The sequence below is a fragment of the Myodes glareolus genome, chromosome 8 (genome assembly GCF_982192425.1).
Source record: "Myodes glareolus chromosome 8, mMyoGla1.1, whole genome shotgun sequence".
Classification (NCBI taxonomy): Eukaryota; Metazoa; Chordata; class Mammalia; order Rodentia; family Cricetidae; genus Myodes; species Myodes glareolus.
In genome coordinates this window covers 98,104,883-98,129,393 of record NC_142033.1, presented here as the reverse complement: position 1 = coordinate 98,129,393, position 24,511 = coordinate 98,104,883, and the positions used below count along the sequence as shown (strand labels likewise).

At 39.3% G+C, this 24,511-nt stretch overlaps 2 protein-coding genes across 8 annotated transcripts in view; one reads left to right on the top strand and one right to left on the bottom strand.

Annotated features, from left to right (window-relative positions):
- The window catches only part of Ppp4r3b (protein phosphatase 4 regulatory subunit 3B), a 55,415-nt gene extending 33,151 nt beyond the window's left edge, over positions 1 to 22,264 (bottom strand). For 3 of the 6 annotated variants that reach the window (XM_048427543.3, XM_048427545.3, XM_048427549.3), the window contains exons 1-3: positions 21,777 to 22,264; positions 20,536 to 20,591; positions 5,499 to 5,597 (exon numbers count right to left, since the gene is read on the bottom strand). In XM_048427543.3, coding sequence (XP_048283500.2) covers positions 5,499 to 5,597; positions 20,536 to 20,591; positions 21,777 to 21,918 — 297 coding nt within the window. In that variant the 5' untranslated portion in view covers positions 21,919 to 22,264. Of the gene's footprint in view, positions 1 to 5,498; positions 5,598 to 17,011; positions 17,092 to 20,535; positions 20,592 to 21,776 lie in introns of those variants that run through there. The other 3 variants (XM_085692310.2, XM_048427544.3, XM_048427548.3) reach the window with 3 other exon arrangements.
- LOC146893974 (uncharacterized) lies at positions 21,589 to 23,028 on the top strand. 2 transcript variants are annotated; one of them, XM_085692312.2, is made up of 2 exons: positions 21,589 to 21,825; positions 22,267 to 23,028. In XM_085692312.2, exons 1-2 carry the CDS (start codon positions 21,680 to 21,682, stop codon positions 22,511 to 22,513), a joined length of 393 nt encoding a protein of 130 aa, XP_085548438.2. In that variant the 5' UTR covers positions 21,589 to 21,679; the 3' UTR covers positions 22,514 to 23,028. The 2 variants fall into 2 exon arrangements, with proteins under 2 accessions (XP_085548438.2, XP_085548437.2); XM_085692311.2 differs by having other exon boundaries at positions 21,594 to 21,825; positions 22,264 to 23,028.
- Positions 23,029 to 24,511: the final 1,483 nt, after the last annotated feature.

The window sequence follows — 24,511 nt, the reverse complement described above, 5'->3', positions numbered from 1 at the left end:
ACAAGTGAAGAGGAGAAATAACAACAGAGGCAAAGGAATGACCAGATGACTACGGAGTAAGGGAAATCCAATGATATGTGCCTCAAAGGCTAAGAGCAAGAAATAATACTGGCTTGATTATACCAGATGCCTGAATAGATTGTGACTCTTACTTTTTAATTAAACAACATTGGTACTGTTGACTCAACTCTTACGTACTAAATTCTGCAATACTGATCACCATATGTTGGGAAATTACACTGAAGCCTCCTGAGGATGTAATGCCAAATGAAAATGACTGGCCTGGGGAAGACTTAGATCTGCTAAGCTCTGGCTAGTCTCTTTGTTTTTTTCTTTCTTGAGACAGGGTTTCTCTCTGTAGTCCTAGCTGGTCTGGAACTTCTATGTAGAGCAGGTTAGTATCGAATTCACAGAGATCCACCTGCCTCTTCTTTCTCAGTGCTGGGACTAAAGGTATGTGTTACTACTTTCAACCTAGCAATATTATTTCTTTTTCTTTCCTGTCTTTTTTTGGAGACAGGGTCTCACTGTATAGCTCTGACGGTAGAACAAGATGACCTTGAATTTAGAGATTCACCTGCCTCAGCCTTCTGGGATGAAAGGCGTGTACTACCAAAACTGTCTTGGGTAATTTCTGCATTAAATAGCTGTTTTTGCTGTTGGTTTTTGTTTTGTTTTCATACCATTCTGTGTTTGTCACAGAGCACACATGGAGGTCAGAGGACAACATGAAAAAGTGAGTTCTGCTTATCCACCATGTGGGGGTTTCAGAGACTGAAATCGGGAACAGGTCTGAACAGCTACTGTGAGGTACAAACTGCAGTAAATCCCGGAGGAAAGGCTGGAGAGACAGCTCAGAGGTTAAGAGCACTGACTGTTCTTCCAGAGGTTCTGAGTTCAATTCCCAGGAACCACATGGTGGCTCACAACTATCTGTAATAAGATCTGGTGCCCTCTTTCTGGCCTGCAGGGACACATGCAATAATACATAATTAATAAATAAATCTTTAAATAAAATAAAATGCTGCTAGTTTAAAAAAATATTTTTAAAAAAATCACGGAGGAAATAGGAATGGAATTGATATAAAACAAACAAAATCCCAAAATTTTATAGAACAGTGTAGTTGTTTCTTCATATTTATTTATGATTATAATCAGTGGGTGTGGGCAGTGCCTGGTGTGTCTGTGGAGGTCAAAGAATAGATCTGTGGAGTTGATTCCCTGCTTTCACTGTGGATTCTGGGATCGAACTTAGGTCATTACACTTACAGAGTAAATACCATTTCACTGGCTTATGTTTTAACATGTCTACCTTAGTCATTCATAGTAACTCTACTGTTTTGTCATTGCAAGTGCAGATACTGAGTCAAATATGACCATTGAAAAATTTGCTTTACAGGGCTGGAGAGATGGCTCAGTAGTTAAGGGTACTGGCTGCTCTTCCAGAGAATGCAGGTTTGATTTCCATATGATGTCTCGTAACTATCTATAATTGTATAATATATGGTCCCAGGGATCCAACAACCTCTTCTGGTCCTCCGTGGCACCATATGCCCATAATGCACTGATGCACACGTAGGCAACATCAATACACATAAAATCATCATCAGTAATAATAGTTTTACCTTTTCCTTGTGAAGACTTACTGTGTATGTCAGAGGATAACTTGTCTAAGTTAATTCTTTCCTTCTACCATGTGTGCTAGGGGAATCAAACTTAGGTTGTCAACTTTGTGGCAATCACCTTTACCCCCAGCCATCACCAGCCCTCTGGTCCTTAAATATAATCACTTCAATGAAAGAGAATTTTGACCGAGGGATTGACCTACCCAAAAAAGGTCTGGCCAATGCCCAGTTCCTGAGGAGCAACACCTATACACCTACAATCCTATATCTTAAAGAGGGGATCTAGGTTTATGCATTATCCTATGCTAACAATGTAGTTTATGGTGGTTGCTTGGATTAGGAGGCATCCTTGACCTCTGGAGGAACTGGAATCTAGGGTCAGTCAACCTCATGTGACTCATCTCTAATAAAAACCCTGGCCACAAATACTTGGGTAAGCTGCTCTGGTTGACAACAGTTATATGGACCACACACTGGAGCTGAGAGAACTAAGTGCTGTCTGTATGACTATCAGAAGAGAGGCTTGGAAGCTCAAATACAGAATTCTCCTTAGTCTTTATCCCTATTTGCTTTCCCCCATTTTCTTTTAATCTGTATGTGCTACTATAGTAATAAATTGTAACTAAATGTAAAACAGCTTTGTTGAGTTCTCTTGAATCTTTTCAATCAACTACTGTACCTAAAAGTTGTCTTGTGAACCTTCAGAACTATCTGAATAAAAAACAGTAAGACAATTTTAGTAAAATTCTAGGATAGGGTCAGCAAAATAGTTCAGCAGGTAAAAAAAAGAACTTGCTGCTGAACCTGTTGACCTGAGTTTAATCTCTGGTACCTAGAGCTAGAGGATGAATAGAGGAAACAGACCCCTGCCAAGTTGTGCTCCTCCACACATGCTCTGTGCCCATACAAGACACAAAAGCACAAGTAAACACAATACTTTGAAAACAATTCTAGGACAAGTACATGAAGTTTCATACACACATGTATATTCCAAACCGTATAAAAAACAGTAAGGGCTGAGGTAAGAAACAGGTATAATCTAATCTTATTTTTAAAAAGATTTATTATATATACAACGTTCTGCCTGTATTTCTGCCTGCAGGCCAGAAGAGGGCATCAGACCTCATTATGAATGATTGTGAGCCACCATGTAGAGGCTGGGAATAGAACTCAGAACCCCTGGAAGAGCAGTCAAAGCTCTTAACCTCTGAGCCACTTCTCTAGTAGCGTAATATGTTATTTACTGAAAAATATTACTATGCACAGCTATATTGTAGAAGATAGATAAACCAAGATTATATTCTAAAAAAGGTGATACTCTTTCTGAATTTTTGAAATTTATCATTTAAGTTACTTTTATATGCCATTAAGATATTCCAAACAGCTTTATAAAATGTCTCCATATTCTCTTATCCTTATAATGTTGTGATTTTAATATTTTTATACTTAATGCGTGTTTTTACTTAGGTAAGTTTCACTTCATAGATTGAAGTGTAAATTAAGACCAGAATAGCAAATATTTACTGAAAATACATTAAAGGCAAACAATTCAGATTGGTGTAAAAGGTTCTTCTATGTGTTGCTTTCATTGGTTGAATAAAGAAACTGCCTTGGCCTTTTGATAGGGTAGCACTTAGGTAGGCAGAGTAGACAGAACTGAATGCTGGAAAGAAGGGCAGACTTGAACCGCCAAGGAGCTGCCAGAATCAGACATGCTGAATCTTTCCAGGTAATCCACGACCTCGTGGTGATACACAGATTAAGAGAAATGGGTTAAATTAAGATGTAAGAATTAGCCAATAATAAGCTAGAGATAATGGGCCAGGCAGTGTTTAAATGAATACAGTTTCTGTGTTATTATTTCGGGTGTAAGCTAGCCAGGAGGCTGGAACAAACAAGAGGCTACCACTCTCCATACAACATCAGATTATTTTTAGGCCTTCAATTCTAATTTACAGAGATTTTAGAATGTTAAAAATACAACTTGTTTTTATGGGAATGCACAAGAAACAACATAAAAAATATCTGCAGGTTTAAAGACAGAAAAACCAGAAAGACAAATAACAGCATAACAATTTCAATTTTATTCCATGTACATTTTGCATGAATACATGAAATACTTTATACTGGAATTTTTATATTTCAGAGTTATGCCATTTAAAAAGTATATTAATAATGCTCACTAAGAAAATAACATGTAAAAGAAAGTGTCCATTTCCAGCTAAAAATTTGCTGATCCAGGGCTACATAGGGAATAGGAAGATTCATTTAAATTTTTCCTTGTGTTTCTGAGATAGGGCCTCATGTGTTCTAGGCTAGTCTCAAACTCATTCACACACACACACATACATGCATACATACCTTTTATCTAGACACATATACATATGTATATGTATCTACACATAGACACATATATGTATATATATTGCCACACACACACACACACACACACACACACACACACACACACACACACATCTGGGATGACCACAAACTCTTGATCCTTTGGCTCTAAACGCTAGGAAAATGGCTTTGCATCAATATGCCTGGCTAGTTTCTTGAAGTATGTGGCACAAAATAAAAACAGTCAAACAAAAATGATTATGATCAGATCTAGAAAAGCAATTTAAAAATTTTAGGAATCACCAAAAGGACCTGGGTATAATAGTTCATGCAATAATCCCAGTGAACTGAGGCTTGGGAAACTGAGGCATGAGGATCACTGGGTTTGAGGTTAACCTGGCAACTGAGTGAGACTTTTAACAAACAGAATCATAGAGAAAAGCTCAAGTGAGAGAGAATGATAATAGTCAAACAATGAAATCAACCTATTAGATAGACATAAAGATCTGTACTAGACAGTCATTGAAACAGATCTGTCACTAAAAACAAAAAGACACAATCAATTTAAAATTCTAATTATCAAATATCACAGCGATAAAAAGTCTAAGAAGTTAACAAAAAGAGTGGTGCAATGTGGGTGGCATCATGGGAAAAGAAAATGGACATCAAAAAACTGCTGAGGTCTAAACAGAGCATGAGTTTTAGTTAATAATATTTAACACTAGTTTATTAATTGCAACTAATATTCTATATTAACATGCGATGCTAAATCTTGCTGCATTGCATGCAGTTGAGTGCAGGAGCTGTGTGGAGGGAGTTTTACAGGAACTCTGCACATTCCCCTGGTCCCAATTCTGTTCTGAGACATGTCTCATAAGGCTTAGGATGGCCTCAAGCTTACTACGAAGCTGACGATGACTTTAGTTTTCTGATCCTCTTGCTTTAATCTCCTGATTGTTGGGACTATAAGTGCTCGCCACCATGCTTGACTTAACCAAGCAGGAGCTGAAACCAGGGCCTCCTGTATGTTAGGGAAGCACTCTACCAACTGAGTCACATTCACAGTCTTGTTCATATTTAAAAAAAGAAAAATCTAAACATAGTAATATTGTAGCCCCTAATTTAAAGTGAAATAATCAGTTACAACAAATAAAAAACTGTCTAAAACTAAGGATGCAGTTCAGTAACAGAGCACCTCTTTTGTTTTTTTCCCAGACAGGGTTTTTCTGTGTAGCCCTGGCTTTCTTGGAGCTCACTTTGTAGACCAGGCTGGCTTGAAATTCAGAGACCCGCCCTGTCTCTGCCTCCCTAGTACTGAGATTAAAGGCGGCAGAGCATTTATTTAGTATGAATTAGGATCTGGGTCAGATTACCAGCACCTGAAAAATACACACACAAAAATCATGCTAGAGTATTAAAATCTTAGCTTATAACCTTCCCATAGTTTAACACACACTTCTAACGTCAAAAGAAAATAACAAGTAATGTGTACAATCATATCTATAAATATTTATATATAAAAAAACTTACTTGACAAATTTTTTCCCAGATCTCATCACAGCCAGCTTTTTCTTGAAAACTTAGAGCCAGATCATAATTTTCAGCTTCTGACCAAACAATTAATGTATCCTGTTTAAAAAAAAAGATTTCTCATTACCATACTAGAAAAGATGCATCTATGAAACAAACAAAAGTTAAGAACTGGCAGCTAAAACATATTTAAGCGACAGCATACATCAAAAAAGTATCTGTTTCGCCTTTAAAGTTTTGTACTCTCAATGGAAGAGAAACTTTGGTATCAAAACTGACACTGAGCAATTTAAATTAGTGTTAGCTAGTAGGCTCTAGCTAACACTTCTTAAGCTTCTTGAATTAGACTGTAGATATTCCAACTATCTACTTTCTACAGTCCAGAAAGTCAGCCATTCTATTCATCAACAATTTACATGCCGACCCTTTCTTACGTGGTTGTCAAATGATTAAAAGCATGCAAATACCTTCAAACAAATTTAGGTTTAACCCTATTTTGGCACATATAGACTTACTTTCGTTTTGTGTGTGAATGTTTGCATGTATGGTGCTTTGAATGGTAAATGTGCCCCACAGCCTCTGCATTAGAATACTTGGTGCCCAGTTGGTGGTGTCTGGGAAAGCTTAGGGAGTATGGCCTATCTCTCTATGGAATTGGAGGTGGGCTTTGAGAGTTCCAACATTTGCACCATTTCTAGTTTGTTCCTCTGTTCCCTGTTTGTGGTTCAAGATGTAGACCCTGAGCTGTCAGCTGTTCCTGCTATCACGCCTGCCTCCTGCCATGTTTCCCAACGGTAACAGTAATAACTCTTATAAACTTTGAAACTGTAAGCCCAAATAAACCCTTCTATTATTACTTTAGGCATAGTGCTTTGTCATAATATAAAACAGAATAATTACAAATAAAGACTCTGCTACCAGGAAATGGACGGACTACTGTGATGAAGAACATGATCATATGACTATATTTTTTCGAAGAATAGTAAGGTTGGAAAATATATAGAGAGAGAGTAGGCAGAGTCAGGGAAAGCTATGAATCTGCCAGGAGGAGAAAGACACCCAGGCCCCACCCAGTCATGGTAAACCAATGAGCCTCAAGGTAAAATAGAAAATAAAACGAATGGGTTACTTCACAATAGTCACAAATAGCATAAATATCTCAGAGTAACTCTAACCAAACAAATGGAAGACTTGTATGACAAGAACTTTAAATCATTGAAGAAAGAAATTGAAGAAGACACCAGAAAGTGGAAAGATCTTCCATGCTCCTGGGTAGGTAGAATTAACATAGTAAAAAATGTCAATCTTATCAAAAGAAATCTACAGATTCAATGCAATGCCCATCAAAATCCTAGCAAAATTCTTCACAGGTCTTGAAAGAACGGTACTCAACTTCATAGGGAAAAGCAAAAAACCCAGGATAGCCAAAACAATCCTGTCCAATAAAAGAACTTCTGGAGGCATCACAATCCCTGACCTCAAACTCTAATACAGAGCTACAGTACTGAAAACATCCTGATATTGGCATAAGAACAGACAGGAGGACCAATGGAACAGAATCCAAGACCCGGATATTAATTCAAACATCTTAGAACACCTGATTTTTGACAAGGAAGCAAAAAATACCAAAAAGATTTTTCTTTTTTTAACAAGTGGTGTTGGCATAACTGGATATCAACATGTAGAAGAATGAAAATAGACCCATATCTATCATCATGCACAAAACTCAAGTCCAAGTGGATGAAGACCTCATCATAAAGTCAGCCACACTGAACCATAATTACAGAAGAGAAAGTAGAAAGTACACTCGAATGCATTGGCACGGGAGACCACTTCCCAAACATAACCCCAGCAGCACAAACACTAAGAGAAACAATGGGACCTCCTGAAACTGAAAAGCTTCTGTAAAGCAAAGGACACAGTCAACAAAACAAAATGGCAGCCTACAGAATGGGAAAAGATCTTCACTAACCCCACATCAGACAGAGGTCTGATCTCCAAAATATACAAAGAACTCAAGAAATTGGTCATTAAAGAACAAATAATCCAAATAAAAAAAAAATGGAGTACAGACCTAAACAGAGAACTCTCAAAAGGGGACTCTAAAATGGCTAAAAGACACTTAAGAATGTTCAACATCCTTAGTCATCAGAGAAATGCAAATCAAAACAACTCTGAGATTCTATCTTATACCTGTAAGAATAGCCAAGATCAAAAACACTGATGACAACTTATATTGGAGAGGTTGTGGGGTAAAGGGATCACTCCTGCATTGCTGGTGGGAGTGCAAGCTGGCACAGCTCCTTTGGATTTCAGTGTGGTGATTTCTCAAAAAATTAGGAAACAACCTTACTCAAGACCCAGTAGTACCACTTTTGGGTATACATCCAAAGGATGCTCAATTGTGCCACAAGGACATGTGCTCAACTATGTTCATAGCAGCATTTTTTTTGTCATAGCCAGGATATGGAAACAACCTAAATGCCCCTCAACCAAAGAATGGATAAGGAAAATGTGGTACATTTACACAGTGGAGTACTACACAGCTGAAAAAAAAAAGACACCTTGAATTTTGAAGGCAAATGGATAGAGGTAAAAAACATCGTTTTGAGTGAAGTAACCCAGACACAGAAAGACAGTTTTCACATGTACTCACCCATTAAGTGGTTTTAAAACATAAAGCAAAGAAAACCAGCCCACAAGTTACAATCCCAGAGAACCTAGACAACAATGAAGACCCTAAGAGATACATATACAGATCTAATCTACATGGGAAGTAGAAAAAGACAAGATCTGAGTAAATTGGGAGCATGGGGACCATGGGAGAGGGCTGAAGAGAAGGGGAATGTAGGAAGGGGAGCAGAGAAAAATGTAGAGCTCAATAAAAAAATCGATAATAAAAAAAAGAAGGATTGGGTTAAATTAAGATGTTAAGAGCTAGCTAGAAATACGTTTAAGCTATTGGCCAAACAATATTGCAAATATAGCTTGAGTGTGATCATTTCAAGTCTGGGCGGCTGAGAACTGACAAGTAGCTTCCACCTACATAGCATGAATTCTAATTATTCTTAATAATAAAACTCAAAGTCAGTTGTTAGGGAGTGAAAGTCGAAGGAAGAAGAGTGGCCAGTCACTAGAGTTCTTACCAATGCTCAGACCAAAGGGTTGATCCTGTTCTCAGAATGCGTTCTCAGACTGCTTCTTCACACTGCACTGAGCTCCTGTCTACACCTGCTTAATGCTGGGATTAAAGACTCCTGATCCCAAGTGCTGGGATCACCTTTGTGTGAGCAGTTTCTCTTTTAGACTGGATTAATTTCATGTAGGCAGGGTGGCTTTGAAAAAAAAAAAACAGAAATCCGCCTGCCTCTGTCTCCTGAGTTCTGGGATTAAAGGTGTGCCCCACCATTGCCTGGCCTCTAGTGGCTTAGCTTTGTTCTTATCTTCAGACAAGCTTTATTTGTTAAAGCAAACAAAATATAAGTTTGAAAATATAAAGAACACTAAAGCAAGCATTTAATTTGGCACTCACAGTCCCATAGGACAGTAGAATTTACGGTCACCATTGGGGGAGGGGGAGGGGAGCATGGCAGCAGGCAGGTATGCAAAGTGTTGGAGGAGTAGCTGAAAGCTTACATCTGATCCATAAGCATGACACAGAAAGAAAGAAAAAACTACGAGGCAGTTTGAAATCAAACATTCAGCTGGGTGGTGGTGGCACACGCCTTTAATCCCAGTACTTGAAAGGCAGAGGAAGGTGGATTTCTTTGAGTTCTAGAGCAGCCTGGTCTACAGAGTGAGTTCCAGGACAGTCGGGACTGCTTCACAGTCCTATCTGGAAAAGCAAAACAAAACACTCCAAATCACAAAACACACCGAACATTCCAATTTATGCACCTATGGGGGTCATTCTCATTCAAACCACTATAGGTGTCTGATGTAGGAGGGTCATCTGTCTATGTGTTACTTTCATTAGTTAATAAAGAGACTGCCTTGGCCTTTGATAGGACAGCAGTTTATATAGGCGGAATAGACAGAACAAAATGCTGGGAGAAAGAAGCAGAGGCAGAGAGCTGCCCACCATGAAGCTGCCAGGTCAGACATGCTAAATCTTTCCCGGTAAGCTACAACCTCGTGGTGAGACACAGATTATTAGAAATGGGTTAAATAAATATGTAAGAGTTAGCCAATGAGAGGCTAGATATAATGGGCCAGGCATTGTTTTAAAGAATACAGTTTCCATGTAATTATTTCGGGTGTAAACGAGCCGGAGATCCGGGAGCTGGGCAGTGGGAACGTGGCCCACCTCTCTTATTACAAATGGCGCCCAACGTGGGGCCCGAACCCACGACCCTGAGATTAAGAGTCTCATGCTCTACTGGGTAAAGAAATGCCCATACCTCAACTACTGACAGAGATACAGAGTATCCGGAAATGGATAAAACAGGACTGTCATATCCTGCCAAGACAGGGTAAGATAGTTTTGAAAAGTTTCTTGCCTTTGAAAATGGTATGTCAGTTACGTTAGGCCTTAGCCAAAGTTGGTTGCTTCAACGCTGCAAACGTGACTTTGGGTGTTTGCCCAGGTAGCCAGTTGTCTCTGTGATTTGTTGCATGTTCTGGAAGTTATTTGATTGCACTTCCTAATTACTCAGGTAACATTATTTCCCTTCTCAGATCTTCCGATGGGGTTGAAGATTATATAAATGTAGTTGCTTTCCTCTCATGACTTGGCCAAGTTATTATACAAGACTTAAGCTAGTTAGAATAGGATATCTGTTCTTATTGTATATAATTTCGTAGTAGGCTTAGAACTTTTTTACTTAAGCAAAAGGGGGAGGTGCTGCAGGAGCTCCTTCTGCTCCTTTAGCCAATAGCCGCTGAGATACCAGCCCACTGGGGCGTGGTCTCTCTCTCTTTAAAAAAGCAGCAGCTGTCCTCCATTCTCTCTCCGGCATCTGGCTTCGCTTCCAGCTCCTAGACTCCCTTCCTGATTGCGCAGAGGGGCTGTTGTCCGGGACGGTAATCTGTAAGCTTTTCCCTTTGAATAAATAACCATTCTATTAATCATAATTCCAAACTGGTATGGGATTGTTTGTGACTTATGCCTTCAGGTGCCCCTGGCAAGATCTTAACAGTTAAATATCTAACTTGTAAAAGATTACAAGCCAGTTTTCTGTTGTTTAGTCCTATGAACAACAACAAACAAAAGCTTCTACAAATATGATTCTAGGAGGTCAAAGTTCATCTCAAGTTGATGGCTGAACTTGGCAGTACCATGTACATGATGCTGGCTTTAGAGTCATGAAAGACGTAAGACTAAATGGAGCCACAGAACCTTCTGAAGCTTCAGAGAACTACTGAGTGTGGTAGGGGATTTCATCATGGAACCTGAGAGGGCATTGCATGAAACTGTGGAAGTGAAGGCCTAGTTGTGTTAGAGATCTTCAAATGCTGAAGGTGTCAGAAATATGGAATACCTGCCAAGTAAAGCTAAACAGAGAGCAAAGCCAGTCCAAGGGAGAGGCAGGGAGGAAAGCTGAAGACTGGAGTCACTCTCAGACAGTTTGGAATTTGCCTTGCTGGGTTTCTTTGCTTTGGTCCAGTATTTTCTCAGCATGTTCTCCCCCTGCCCCCTATAAATTCTATGTCATTACATTTGAAAATAAGTAACTTGCTTTTTGCTTTTAACACGCAATTGCAGTTAAGATATTGCTTTGAGTCTCAGAAGAGACTTTGAACTTTTAAAGAGTGTTAAGATTGTAAAAACAACAACAAAAAACTAGGGATTTATTTTAATAATTTATCCCATTTTATTTTATATGCATTGGCTAGGAACTTTTAAGTTGGACTAAATGCATTTTGCATTATGGTATGGCCAAGAGACTGGGCACCAGGGAGCAGAATGTGGTGGGAAGTCCCTCATACTCTCTGACATTTGGTTATTTGGTCCTGTTGGTGCTGTATGGAGAAGTTTGGGAAGTGTGGTCCATCAGCAGTTTTCAGAAAAAATAACCTAAGATTTATTCTTCATAGAGTATTCTCAATTGTGCCCCTAATTTTAAATGGTTAGGTTTTCAAACTATGCAATTAAAAATTAAGGTTTAGATTTTAATCAACACACACACACACACACAAACATTAAACCCACTATGCAATAATCTAACAAAATGAACAGGGCTGTTTTGGATATGAAGTAAATTTTCATTTTAAAAACACAGTTTTTGTTGACTGAGGTTTCTGTCCTACCAGTCCCAAAGAAATACAAAGGTCTACATTAATCATAAACTGGCTGGCCTATTAGCTCAGGCTTCTTACTAATTCTTGTATCTTAACCCATAATTTTTGTCTGTGTTATCCACGTGGTGGTGACAAGTGCAGACTGGGCTTTCCGCTCCCAAAAATTCTCCTGTTCTCATCATCCTGCCTCTACTTCTTGCCTGGCTACTGGCCAATCAGCATTTTATTAAAAGTAATACAAGTGACAGGATATAAGATCACTGTTCCATAGCACTTCCCCCCAACTTTTTTTTTTAAAATAAGAACTCTGAATCTAATATCCTTTGCTTAGCTTTTTATCTAGACCATTATCTATAACATCTTGTAACCAACACATTCAACAAAGATAAACATCCATAATCCACTTTTTTGGGAATGCAGGTGTAGTTTTCCAGGCTACTTCCTACTGACTGGGGACGCTGATAATCTTACAGGGACCTAAAGAAAATTTAGAGTTATGGTCAAGTCCTGACTGGAAAATTCTATAAGGCTTGATCATCTCAGCTAGCAGTACTTAAACTGTTCTGGATGTAGAATTCAGAGGAATCTCCAACAGAGGTTCTCTGAAACCCTGGATCATCTGGGCCATTGACTCCTATTGAAGAGTTCTCAGGGGATCTTCCTTGATCTACCCGGATTTTTCTTAACCCAGCATGAATCCACAGACTCTCATTTCCTGTGGAAACAAAAGCAAAATCTTCTCTCCAAAATAACACACCTTTTGGCTTAAATTTTGAAGTCAAAGCATTTTCAAAATATATATGTTGTATTAATCCAGCAGTATTCATAATCAAATTCTCCTTCCTCAGCCATCAAAAAATTCTAGGACAACATAATAACATACAGTATCCAGACTCTGTGTATTTTCCATCTTTACGTGGCTTTATCTTAAACTCTATTTTCTTTTATTTTTAATTTTTGGCTTTTTGAGACAGGGTTTCTCTATGTATCTTTGGCTGTCCTGGAACTCACTCTGTAGACCAGGTTGTCCTTGAACTCACAGAGATCTGCCTGCCTCTGCCCACCAAGTGCTGGGATTAAAGGCGTGTGCCACCATACCCTGAGTTTACAGAGATCCATAGCCTTTGCCTTCCAAGTGTTGGGATTAAAGGTATGTGACACCTCACCTTTTTTTTTTTATGGACTTTATCCCTTTTCTTTTCTCTCCCACGCCTACACATTTTTTTTTTTAAATACACTGTAAACCATTTGGAGGTTTTCTTTGTCTTTGAATCTATCTTTAATGTATTTTTACATTGTATTTAATGTATTTACATTGGGTCCTCAGGGAGAGAGCATCAAGTGTTCTTAACTGTTAAATCCCAGTCCCAACAAAATGTATTTAATAACCATTCTTTGATTAGTACTTACAAATATTATGACTTGATATTAAGTATAAAACTCAGTAGCTGAACACTTGTTAGCACTGAAAAGTAAAAACTTATCGATATGCATGCTCTAACGTAAATGAAAAATGCCCTCTGATATATCTAGTCCTCAATTTCAACTTTGTGTGAGATGCCAAAAGTTGGGGTCATGTCTTCCTTCATTGCCCTCCACCTTTTTAGAAGGGTGTCTTGTGAATCTGCCTAGCTGATTTAAAGAGTGGCTGGCCAGCAAGCTCCCGGGACTCCTCTACCTCCCTAGCACTGGGATTAGAGGTGTGCACCGCCATGGCTGGCTTTTTCATCTTAACCCATTAGAAGATCGCCTCATTAAGAGCAGTCTCCAAAACATGAATTATATGCCTTAATTCACTAATATCTTATATGCAAGAAGCTATTGTAAGCAGAGAGTTGTGGTATACACCTTTAATCTCAGCACTTTGGGAAGGCAGGGGCAGAGGCAGGCAGATTTCTGTGACTTTGAGGACAGCAAAGCCTATATAATGAGTTCTAGGCCAACTAGAGCTGCATAGTGAAACCCTGTTTCAAAGCAACAATTACTTCATACAACACACAAAAAGGAAGCAAAAGGATTAAATAAAGATGTAATAAGCAAAATGTTTAATGTTTGAATGGTTAACCATTTAATATTAACAGTATTTTTAGAACTACTTAGAGCATAGTAAACCGGAAAAAGGTAGCAGAAAATTATTATTTTCAAGACAGGGTTTCTCTGTGTAGTCCTGGAACGAACTCTGTAGACCAGACTGGCCTTGAACTCACAGAGATTTGCTTGTCTCTGCACCATCATTGCCGCGCTAAAATATTTTTGAATACCTAAAAATTTTGTGGAGTCTTCACTTCTCGTCAGAGCAGCATAGTTTCCATTTTGTCACAGTGCTGACTGCTAACAAGAGGGGTCTAAATAAATGTCAGTTTGACCATTATCTATTTCTCTTGGTTTCAACTGTTTCACATGATCTATTTTGTTAGGGTTAGGTAGCTAGGAAACAGTAACTAAAGGTCTGAGCAAAACACTTCTCACAGAAATGTTACTGTTTACTCAGAAGACCACATAGATTTTAGGACTCAACAATTTGACTTACTAGATATCAACTAAAACTATTATATCCTTTTGAGAAAATCAATATAAAGGTGGGTTTCTTTTAAAATCCTCCTGTAGGCAAGAGAGGTGGCTCAGTGATTAAGAGCACAGACCTCAGCTTGGCGCCCAGCAACTCCAACTCCAGAGAGATCCAATACTTCTGGCCTCTGACCACCTGCACACGCCCCTGCCCACCCCCAACTAAAAATAAATAAATCTTTAACTCCTCATGCTTTTTACAACAGATTCTATTTTGGATTACCACTACAACTGCAGAATAAAATCCAAATTGGTTATGTAAGTTATCGAAGGCTCAAATCATTTTGACTCTGGCTTCTAAAAATATGTGCAGGTAAAACAACAAAATCTGAATTAATGTAATTGAGTGCCTTACACCATTAATTTCTTTCCTTTCCTTCCTTCTTTCTTTTTCTTTTTCTTTTTTTTTTTGAGAGACAGGGATCTCACTGTGTGGCTCTGGATGGCCTGAAACTCAGTATGTAGACCAGGTTGACCCCAAGACAAGACACCTCTGTATTTTACTTGCCTTTGCATTCCAAGTGCTGAAAGTAAAGTTGTGGGCTGCCATATCCACACAGTTTTTTTTTTATATATATATACTCAGTACTCTATTCCCCACATAACTAACTTTAAAGCCCAACATTTTAAATTGGATTGAACAATCATGTTTTTTTTCAACTAAGGCAACTACAACTGGGCCTGCCGGCAAATCCCTGCAGTCACAGTTACTGAGGAGTATGAGGCAAGCTGAAGGTTGGCCAGTGCAGGTAACTTAGCCTCTGTCCCAAAGCTAAAAGCTGAAAATGGGTTTGAGATGTCATTCAAAGGTAAAGATTCTGCCTAGCATGTGTGAGGCTTAATCACCTCAAAGAGACAACAAAAACACCTGACTCAGGGTACAACTCGGTAGCACAGCACTCGCTCAGCCTGTGTGAGACCCCGACTTGGTTCCTCAGCACTGCAAAAATTATTACAGCCTTTTTCTTATTTATTATCAGGGCCTAACCCTTCATCAGCTCTTTCAACTCTATCCTCAAAACCCACTTAGGGAAACTCTCCTTTCAGGCATTATGTCTAGTTTGTCCTGAGCCACTTCTCTTGACTTCTTTAAATGGATTAATCAAGGTCTTCTACTCAGTGGAACAGATGGTACTCATCTTTGTACATAAAAGTCAAAACCTTTAAGACCTTAAAAGAAAAAAAACTTTTAGGAGTTAGAGAGATGTTACACTGGTTGCTCTTCCAGACAACCAGGGTTCAATTTCAAGCACCTACATGGCAGCTTACAACCATGGTTAAGTACAGACCCAGGGGATCTGACGCCCTCTTTTGGCCTCCAAGGATGTTGTGCATACACATACATACATACATGCAGGCAAAATACTCATGCTCATTAAATAAATAAATAAATAAATAAATAACTTAAGATCTTCTATCTTTCAATATCTCCACAACCCTTTAATTCAACTGCCTGCTTGGACTAAAGCGTCACCCCATAACCAAATATTCTTCCATTTATTGCTTTTCACCAACACCCACAGACTGATATTCTGTATTTTGAATGGTGCCATTCTTTTGTTAGTTTGTTTCAGGAAGGGTACAAGAGACATCCTCACTATCACATTTGGGGGAGCTGCAGGGGCCACTACATCTGGAGTGCAACGGTAAGCCTCCCCCTGGGCAAACCACCTTTGTGATCATGGTATCGTCCCTGCCAGGTAATTTAAAAACTCTACCAAGGACTGGGAAGTAGGCCAGTGGCAAAGTGCTTCCTTAGCATGTGCAAGGTGTGGGATTTGACATCCCACTCAACACACACCACAAACAGAACCAAAACCAAGACATTTCTTCAAAAATTTTCAAACTTAATTTAAAAGACAAAGCCCTCAAGAAAATTAGGACCAGCCTATAAACAACAGTCTAAAAAGTACCGCGTCCATAAATAAGTGTGGACAGTCAACAAAGCTGACTTAGGTTTTGTTCTTAATTTCTATCTACTAAGGGAGTGGTCCCTTGCTGAAGCTAAAAGTTCACTTTATAATTCTTAGATGAGAATCTGCATTACTAACTCAAACCCAACCACTAGTTCCAGATGTTTAATATTTAGACTTCATTTATTTCACTTCATTTATTTAAAGTCTAAGTTAAATAAAACCAAACAAAATCCAGAATATCATACAGAATGTTGTTGGGCTTATGAAAGGGCGAGCATACCGCCACACATCTGTTTACACATGCATCACTAGAAGAGACGGTCACTGGCATGGCGGTTATAATCCCAGCACGTGGGTTAACTGTCCACCGTGTCCTCTAGCAGCTCCTTGAAAACATACCAGAGTTCTTCAAGTCTATTTACCAGACTTTAATTTCCTGTATCACAATTACTACAAAAAGTTTTCCCACCCAAGCGTTTCTGTTCCACCACGCTTTCCTCATCTATTATTCATGTTTCTGTCATACAGGTTTTCTTAAACACAGTACCACTTTCATCATTTTAGGTCTCACTTTTGTTTGGTACACCAAACTCTCAAGCGAAAAAAACTGTGAATAGACTTCCTGCGATTCAAGCAGGTGTATATTGATTTCAGCAACTACCACCATTACCAAGAATGAATTCTTCTTACAGATGCCTGCCTCTTATACTTTCTCCTGTCTCTAACTTCTAGCGCCCACACCTGTGGAATACAAGTTTGCTGTTTACAATATTTCGTGTTGTAATATACCTGCTTTACATTCTCATCCATAACCTTTCTGTACCTCAGCTGCCTCCACAGGAAATGCTTTCATGCATTTTCAGTGAGGTCTAGGCAGAAAAAAAAAATTCATTAGTTATTTTATTATTCTATTGTTTCACTGAGGTAAGGACTGATCTTTTGGACTCATGAGCACACAACTATGTAAAATATGCTAAGTATATCCCAATGATTTTGATTTTTGATTTAGCCAAGATCAGTAGAATTGATTTTAAGTAACTTAAAAACCTGAAACACATATCAGACACTTTGATTCATGTTGTACTGCATAATCACTTTTTCTTTCTAATGTGTCAGCTTACATATTCAAGTGTATTAAGTAAATACATCTTCCCATTTCTCCCTTTTCAGTACGGAGACATGGTAGGAAAGTACTGTGAATCACTGACAGATACTCAGCAGTACTTTAACACATTTTAAGTAAGCCCATCAATCTAATACTTTGCTGGGCAAACAATTAAGCAGTTGGATAATTCTAGGACTGTGAATATTAAATAATTATCTCTTAATTTACTCAACATATTTTAATACAGCAAAATTTTCTATAAACAAACAATTTGCTTACGTTTTTAATTAAAAGCCCATTGATGAATAATATTAACTTTAATTGTGGAAAAACCTAGTTAAATAGTAATTAGAATAATCTATTTAAAAATCTCATGTTGACAAATCTTGATAATGATAATTCTAGTAAACATAAAAATGATGTATTCACAATTTCAATTTGTGCAACTTGGTAAAAAGTACAAACTGAGCAAGACTTTGGTTAAAATAGGAAGAAACTGCATAGATTACATAGAAACTAAATTTACCATAACTTCAAATGGCTCTATGACTTCCACTAGAAGGTCCTCCCAATTTAAAAAAGATTAAAGAAAATAAAACAGGTGACTCCATTTACAGGTTTTCATTCCTGTATTCATACAATGCTTTCCCATATTTCTCTCATTACCAAAGAATTCTCTTGTAAACCTTAGAGAGAGAGAGAGAGTGTGTGTGTGTGTGTGTATGTATGTATGTGTGTGCTTGGATGAGAAAGTCGTAAATATGCATCCCGGAACTATTTTACTTAAATGTGACTGGTTACAGAAAACATTTTCAGATGCTATAAAATCTTTCAAATTTATTTTTTTGTGATGCTTTTCATACTTAACTGTATAAAAAAATCCAATTTGTCTGGAACTAGTTTCCTAGATAGTAGCATTTACATGAAAGTATGCTTTAAAATTCTTACGTACTTAAAGAACCAGTGTATATTTTCTTATGTGCTGGAGGACTTTTTTACTAATAAGCCTCTGCACACACAATAGGATCTTTTCAATAGTAAGAGCAGGTAAAAGATCACTTACACAAGTCAAGAATTGTTATTACAACTAAATGTGTAGGGACCTGCCTATGCCTTGCGAGCCACAGTTATGAGCAAATGTCCTTATCATTTTATATTCATGTAGGTAGGAGAAAGATGACAAAATATTAGTATCTCCCCACAAACAAGCAAAAACCCAGAACTAGCTATCTTACAAAACTCAAACACAGAGTAACTAATTGTCTGCCTACTGGAGTTTGAAATAAATTCAAATGTCCTCAGACATATCTAAGATACAGAGAAACATTCAAATGTTTAAGACAAATGTTTTAATTGAATTCTTCACCAAAAGATACGTATAAAAATTATCTAAGAGAAAAAAGCTACCAGTTGAATGCTAAAATATTTCAAGGAACTAAGAATGTACTGCATGCACAAAGCAATTACATACATTAAAAATTTTCCTATTAACAACCTTTATAATAGGTGTAATTTTATTTTTTACGTGAAATGTTTATAGCATCCAAATTTTCATAGACCTTAAAGATAGACTTGATGCTATAATTATAAACCTAAAATAATTTCTCTCTTCCCTACAAAGTCTGTCATCGTGATTTTACATACCTCTTCCACAAGCATGCACACACACGGACACGTGCGCGTGCGCGCGCACGCGCGCACACACACACACACACACACACACGAGGAAATAATCCAAATGTCTATAGGTATATAGCATACATCAGCATAATACAGCATTTTAAAAAGTTACCTACAATAACACAAATTAATCTTCAAAAAAGTGTAAAAATACAATTTTAAGAATATGTAAAAGTATGGTATCAATAGCATAAAAGTTTAAAAACACACAAGAGACGGGCTGGAGAGATGGCTTAGTGGTTAAGAGCACCACCTGCTCTTCCAAAGGTCCTGAGTTCAATCCCCAGCAACCACATGGTGGCTCACAACCATCTGTAATGAGATCTGGTGCCCTCTTCTGGCCCGAGAGTACTGAGTATACTGAATATATAATAAATAAATCTAAAAACAAACAAACAAAACAAAACAAAAAAACTCGTCTGGGGGGGAAGCAATTATATATAAATAAATAAAAAAACCCCAAAACACACAAGAGACATGCAGGAAAGGTATTAAAAGCATCTACAGAAAGAATACACGTAATTTTAGTGGAGTTACCATAGGGGAATAAAGAATGGATAAAAGGGATAGACACAAAAGAGATTTTAACCTGGGTAGCCATGCTAAACATTACAAAAAAATTGAAAAGGATATAGTATGTTAATATTAGTAAATTGATGGTGTTATAACAGAGCCCACTATATTATTCTCTACACTATTCAATTTTGATAGCATTTCACAATAAAAATGAAAATATTCACAGATAAAGTATGACTCAAATCTATCATCTTCATGTTAAATTAGAAATACTAAAACAGATTTCCTTTTCCAAAGAGACAATAATATTGAGAAAATGTTACATAATTAACAATATGTATATTTATAGAGTATCAATTATCAATTGATTACATAAAAATATGCATACAATTTAAAGCAGAACTTAAATGCCACCTAAAAATCCCTCAATAAGCCCCTTTCCTTGGTCAAAGGATCCAATTTCACACCAAACAGTCTTTCATTGCTTTAAAAGTATCCTTCTGATTTTGTTGTTGTTTTTCTATGTTGCCCTGGCTGTCCTGAACTTGCTTTGTAGACCACGCCATACTTGAATTCACAGAGATGCACCTGCCTGTGCCTCCCAAGTGGTGGGATTAAACATATGCACCACCATTGCTGAATTTCTTTCTTAATGGTAGTAACTGAACAGTTTGAATATTCTTTTAAGTCATTTCTTTCAAATGTGACTCTGAATAAATGGTTTTATGTAGAGCATATAGGAGAGACCTGGCTTACTGTAAACAAGAACAAAAAAACCCCATTGTTTTCTAAAACAAACAGTGATTCGATTAAAAAAAAAACAATATAAACTGCCAATATAAAAATCACTTTTCAGTTTGAAACTCTACCAACCTCAAAGGTAAATACATATGGCCTCTTACTTTAGTTACCAAACTGTTTTTCTGGTCTGGAAAGTATGCCCATCTCTGTCAGATTAATACTTCTGGATGACACACACAGTTTTTCAAATTAAAGATTAGTAGCTACTTACCTGTTGTTTCTGATATGCAGTGTTTGGATTTATCTTTGACTCCAAGAGTAGAGATCCTGAAAGAGTTAAAAAAAAAAACAAACATGTAAGTCTCAAGCTATAAAGCCTTCTTCAACAACACACATTTTACAAATGTTTTATGTTTCTAAACAAGCTGAAGATCTGAGGCTACGAAATGTATTTTAATACATATTTTCTCTCCAGATTTAGGCTACATATTTAGCTTACAATCTTTCATCCTATCTCCAAATGTCTTTCGAGGGAAAAATTTATGTGAAACCAATATTCAGACTATGAGAAAACTAAAATAAAACTTTTGGGGTCTAACTGTCCATTTGAAGATTAACTTTAACAAAAGCTGTTTCACTGTATTTCCTGTCTATCAAAACAAATTTCGAGGGCTTTGGAGAGACTTACCATACAAATTACACTTATCCTGTTCCTAAGACAATGAGTAACAACAAAACACCCCACATAAAATTACCTTGATTAGTTAATAAATAAAAGGGACTCTACATTAGTACAACATTGCCAAAAATAAATCTGTTAGTTCTCTATTACCTACATATATCAGTTACTCCAATTGGGTAGTTCTTGAGTACAGGCTGTAATTATAATTATGGCTGTCAGCTTTTAATATTAAAATGCTTTCTATGAATTCTGTAATCAACAAATACAATCTCCGAGTCTGCTTTAGTTTTCTAACTCACTAAGACTGTGGAACCCATTTTTTTCCCCCACTCTCTATAATGGCAACCTAGAGGGATCAAAAAGTAAAACCGTATGTGCTCGTGTTTACGTCGTCGCAACGGTCTATACTAACTCCAAGAAAGAGTCCGTTTTTTCCCTAAGGCACTCAGAAGAGTTTTACTAACCCCTTTATATTGGACACATATAAAGGACAAGACTGTACCCAAAGCGGGTACGGGGTGACATTATCTCACGGGTTAGGTTCCTATCTGGTCTCCTACCGACTTCCCACTCTTCACATTCTAAACCTCAACAACCAGGCAGGGATTGGAGCGGAAGGAGTCAAATCCTTAATAGGGATGGAGGCGGAGGAACTGGGAGTCCACGTCTGACGGCGAGTAAAGCTAGGCCCAGTAGTTTGTTTTTATCGTTGAGAAGGGCAGGCTCAAGCCCCATGCCATGCGCTGTCCCCCCCGCGCCCGGAGCTCACACCCCAGCTGGTGCTGCAACCGAAGGCACGCTCCTCTCTTCCCGCGTTCCAATCCCCTTACCGTCGGACTCGGCACGGACCAGCAGCGACATCCCCTTGAGCTCCTCGACGTAAGTGGAGGAGACGTGCCCGGTGCCCCGGTCGTCCCATTGCCGGTCTTCGTTCAGGGTGTAGACCTTCACCCGCCGCCGTGTATCCGACATGGTGGCTGCTGGGCCCCCGCTCCAGCCGCCGCCTCCTCGCTCACCTCGCCGGTGGCCCTCACTCCTGGGAGCCGGCAGCGGCAGCGGCGGCGGCGGCGGCTCTGGATAGGCCCGAGTTTACCATGGCTCCAAAGGTCTAGCCGCGAGAAGGGGTGACAAGAGCCATCGGGAGCCCGCCGCCCGTGCTCTCCGGTCCCCTCCCTCCACCCCTGCGCACTACCACCGTCTCTTCCCTTTGCTCCCCGGAACACACTCGCTCTCCGGCTGCCGCCGCCCGCCGCGGGAACTACTACAGATCCGCCATCTTGTAACCCGACTCTCTCAGCCTTTCTCTTCCTCTTCCAGCAGGGTTGCACGGGCTGCCCTAGCAGGGGCTACGGCGGCCGACGAGCCCAGCACACAGCACCTCTACGCGGAACACACTTCCGGAAAGCCAAACCTGGTGCTCTCGCGAGGAGGACACACTGGGGGGCGCAGGCCCGGGAGGGACTTCCTGCTCTTTCTGCCCGCCTCTTTGGCGGGGAGATCTCGCGAGGTTTTCTGCCTTCTCCAGTGGAAGGTGGCTGGAGCCGTGGCGTTGCTGAGTTCTTCTTAGAGATTTGCTGGGTGCATGGCGGGTACGTTCTGCCCGGGAGATGCTCCCTGGCCACCATGAGCAGCAGGCAATTGTAAGGTTCCACGGGAGCGTTGACGGTTTCCTGTGGCTCGCCCAGGCGTTCTGCCTGCCGGTAGCCTCGTAGTGCCGGCCATCGGTCTATGCCTGAGAAAGGCGGCGGACGCCGCCCCCCACCCCCCTCCCCCGGAGAGCTCGGCCCGGCGGGCTGAAGACTGGTTAGCGCGGGACGCTTGCGGCTCGTCCTGTCCGTCTAGCGGTCAGTCGTTCACGATACGGTCCTTCAGCTCGGCCAGCTCTTGGCTCTAACCTGAAAAGCATGGGATAAGTGCACATGGTGACACCGCGTTGTCTTTCGGGAGTTGTAGTTATGACTACACTTGCCCGAGTGTGCTTATGTTTGATGAGATTGGTTAGGTGTGAACACTTCACCAGAACGCTGAAAGGTGGAGCTTGTGTACAGTAGGCGCTTGATTAAAAATAATTTCAAAATCTGATGCATAATTGCTTTTCTCTGAATCTGTAGTCTGGCGTGCTGCTACCTGCCTGTGATGAGTGAACTTGGCTTGGAAACGCTGAGACAGGAGGATCTGAGAGGTGCAGGCCAGCCTATGATTTATAGCGGGGTACTCCCTATGCCAAAAGGACTTGAATTTTTATCCATATGTGCTGGACCTTGCTGTGATTGATATGTACAAAATGTACTCTGAGCCAGGGAAAATATAATTGGTTTTGGAAAGGGCACAGAAAGAACATTTTTTTTTTTTTTTTTACAAGCCAGCCCTTCATGTTACACCCAGTGTTAGAGGACACTCCTGGGTTATTTCTAAGCACCTGCCCATTGTCCACTCCTCAGGAGAAAAGGCCTTTGCAAGAGCACTGGACAGATCCTGGAAGCCCATTTAGCTTTGTGACGGGGAATTTCAGGGTTTACAGAGAATTTTCTGTAGAGAGAGTGTTTTTGGCTCCATTAATACTTTGAACTTAACAGATGTAGGGGCAGAAGGCTAGAGCAGGAATCTACAGTGCAGGGCCCCATAGGTGCTTGTCTGAAAGCACCTCACCATAACCACATCTTCCCTCAGATCCTCTCCAAAAAGTTCTAGCCCAACCGAGCCCCTAATGGACTGTTTTTATAAGTAATAACCTTTATACATTAAAAAAAAAAAAAGGACAGAGAAACTTTTGCAGTGCAAGGCCTCTTTAGCTCCTGCTTCCTGCTATTCACTTTTTCTTCGGGAAACACTGACTATATCATTCTGCGTTAAAACCTCCTACCGCTTTTTTGTGTGATGCTAGAATGGGGCCCATTTCTTGTGTGTGGCCTGTATAGTTACACATTTGCTTTAATGCTACTATCACCATCTTGAATTACTAAATTTTTGAACATTTTTCTTTTCTATTAGGTTGCATGGTGTATTTTAGAGACATTTTATCATATACAAGTGTGTATGTGTGTTGGTCTCTTAGTGACTTGAATGATTGATTCCAGAACTCATATCAATACCAGATTTGGTGTATCCTAAGTCCCTTATATAAAATGGCATATGTTTTGCTTATTACCTGTCATCTCTTGCAGAGTAATTTACATTACCTCTGGATAATAATACCTATTATAATACCAATGTTACTTAAATACTTGTTATATTGGATTTAAAGAATGAATAATAGACAAAAACATGTTTAGTACAAAGACTTTTTAAGATTTATCACAGTGTTAGACATGCAGGAATGCCTGCATGCCAGAGGATGGCACCAGATCTCATTATAGTTGGTTGTGAGCCACCATGTGGTGGTTGGGAATTGAACTCAGGACCTCAGCCGGTGCTCTTAACTTTGAGCCATCTCTCCCTCCCCCACAAGGACCTTTTTAAAAGATTTATTTTTCATTCTGTGCATGAATGGGTGTGTGCATGTGAGTGTAGGTGTTCTCAGAGCCAGAAGGTGTTGCATGCCCTGGAACTGGAGTTAGTTAGTTAG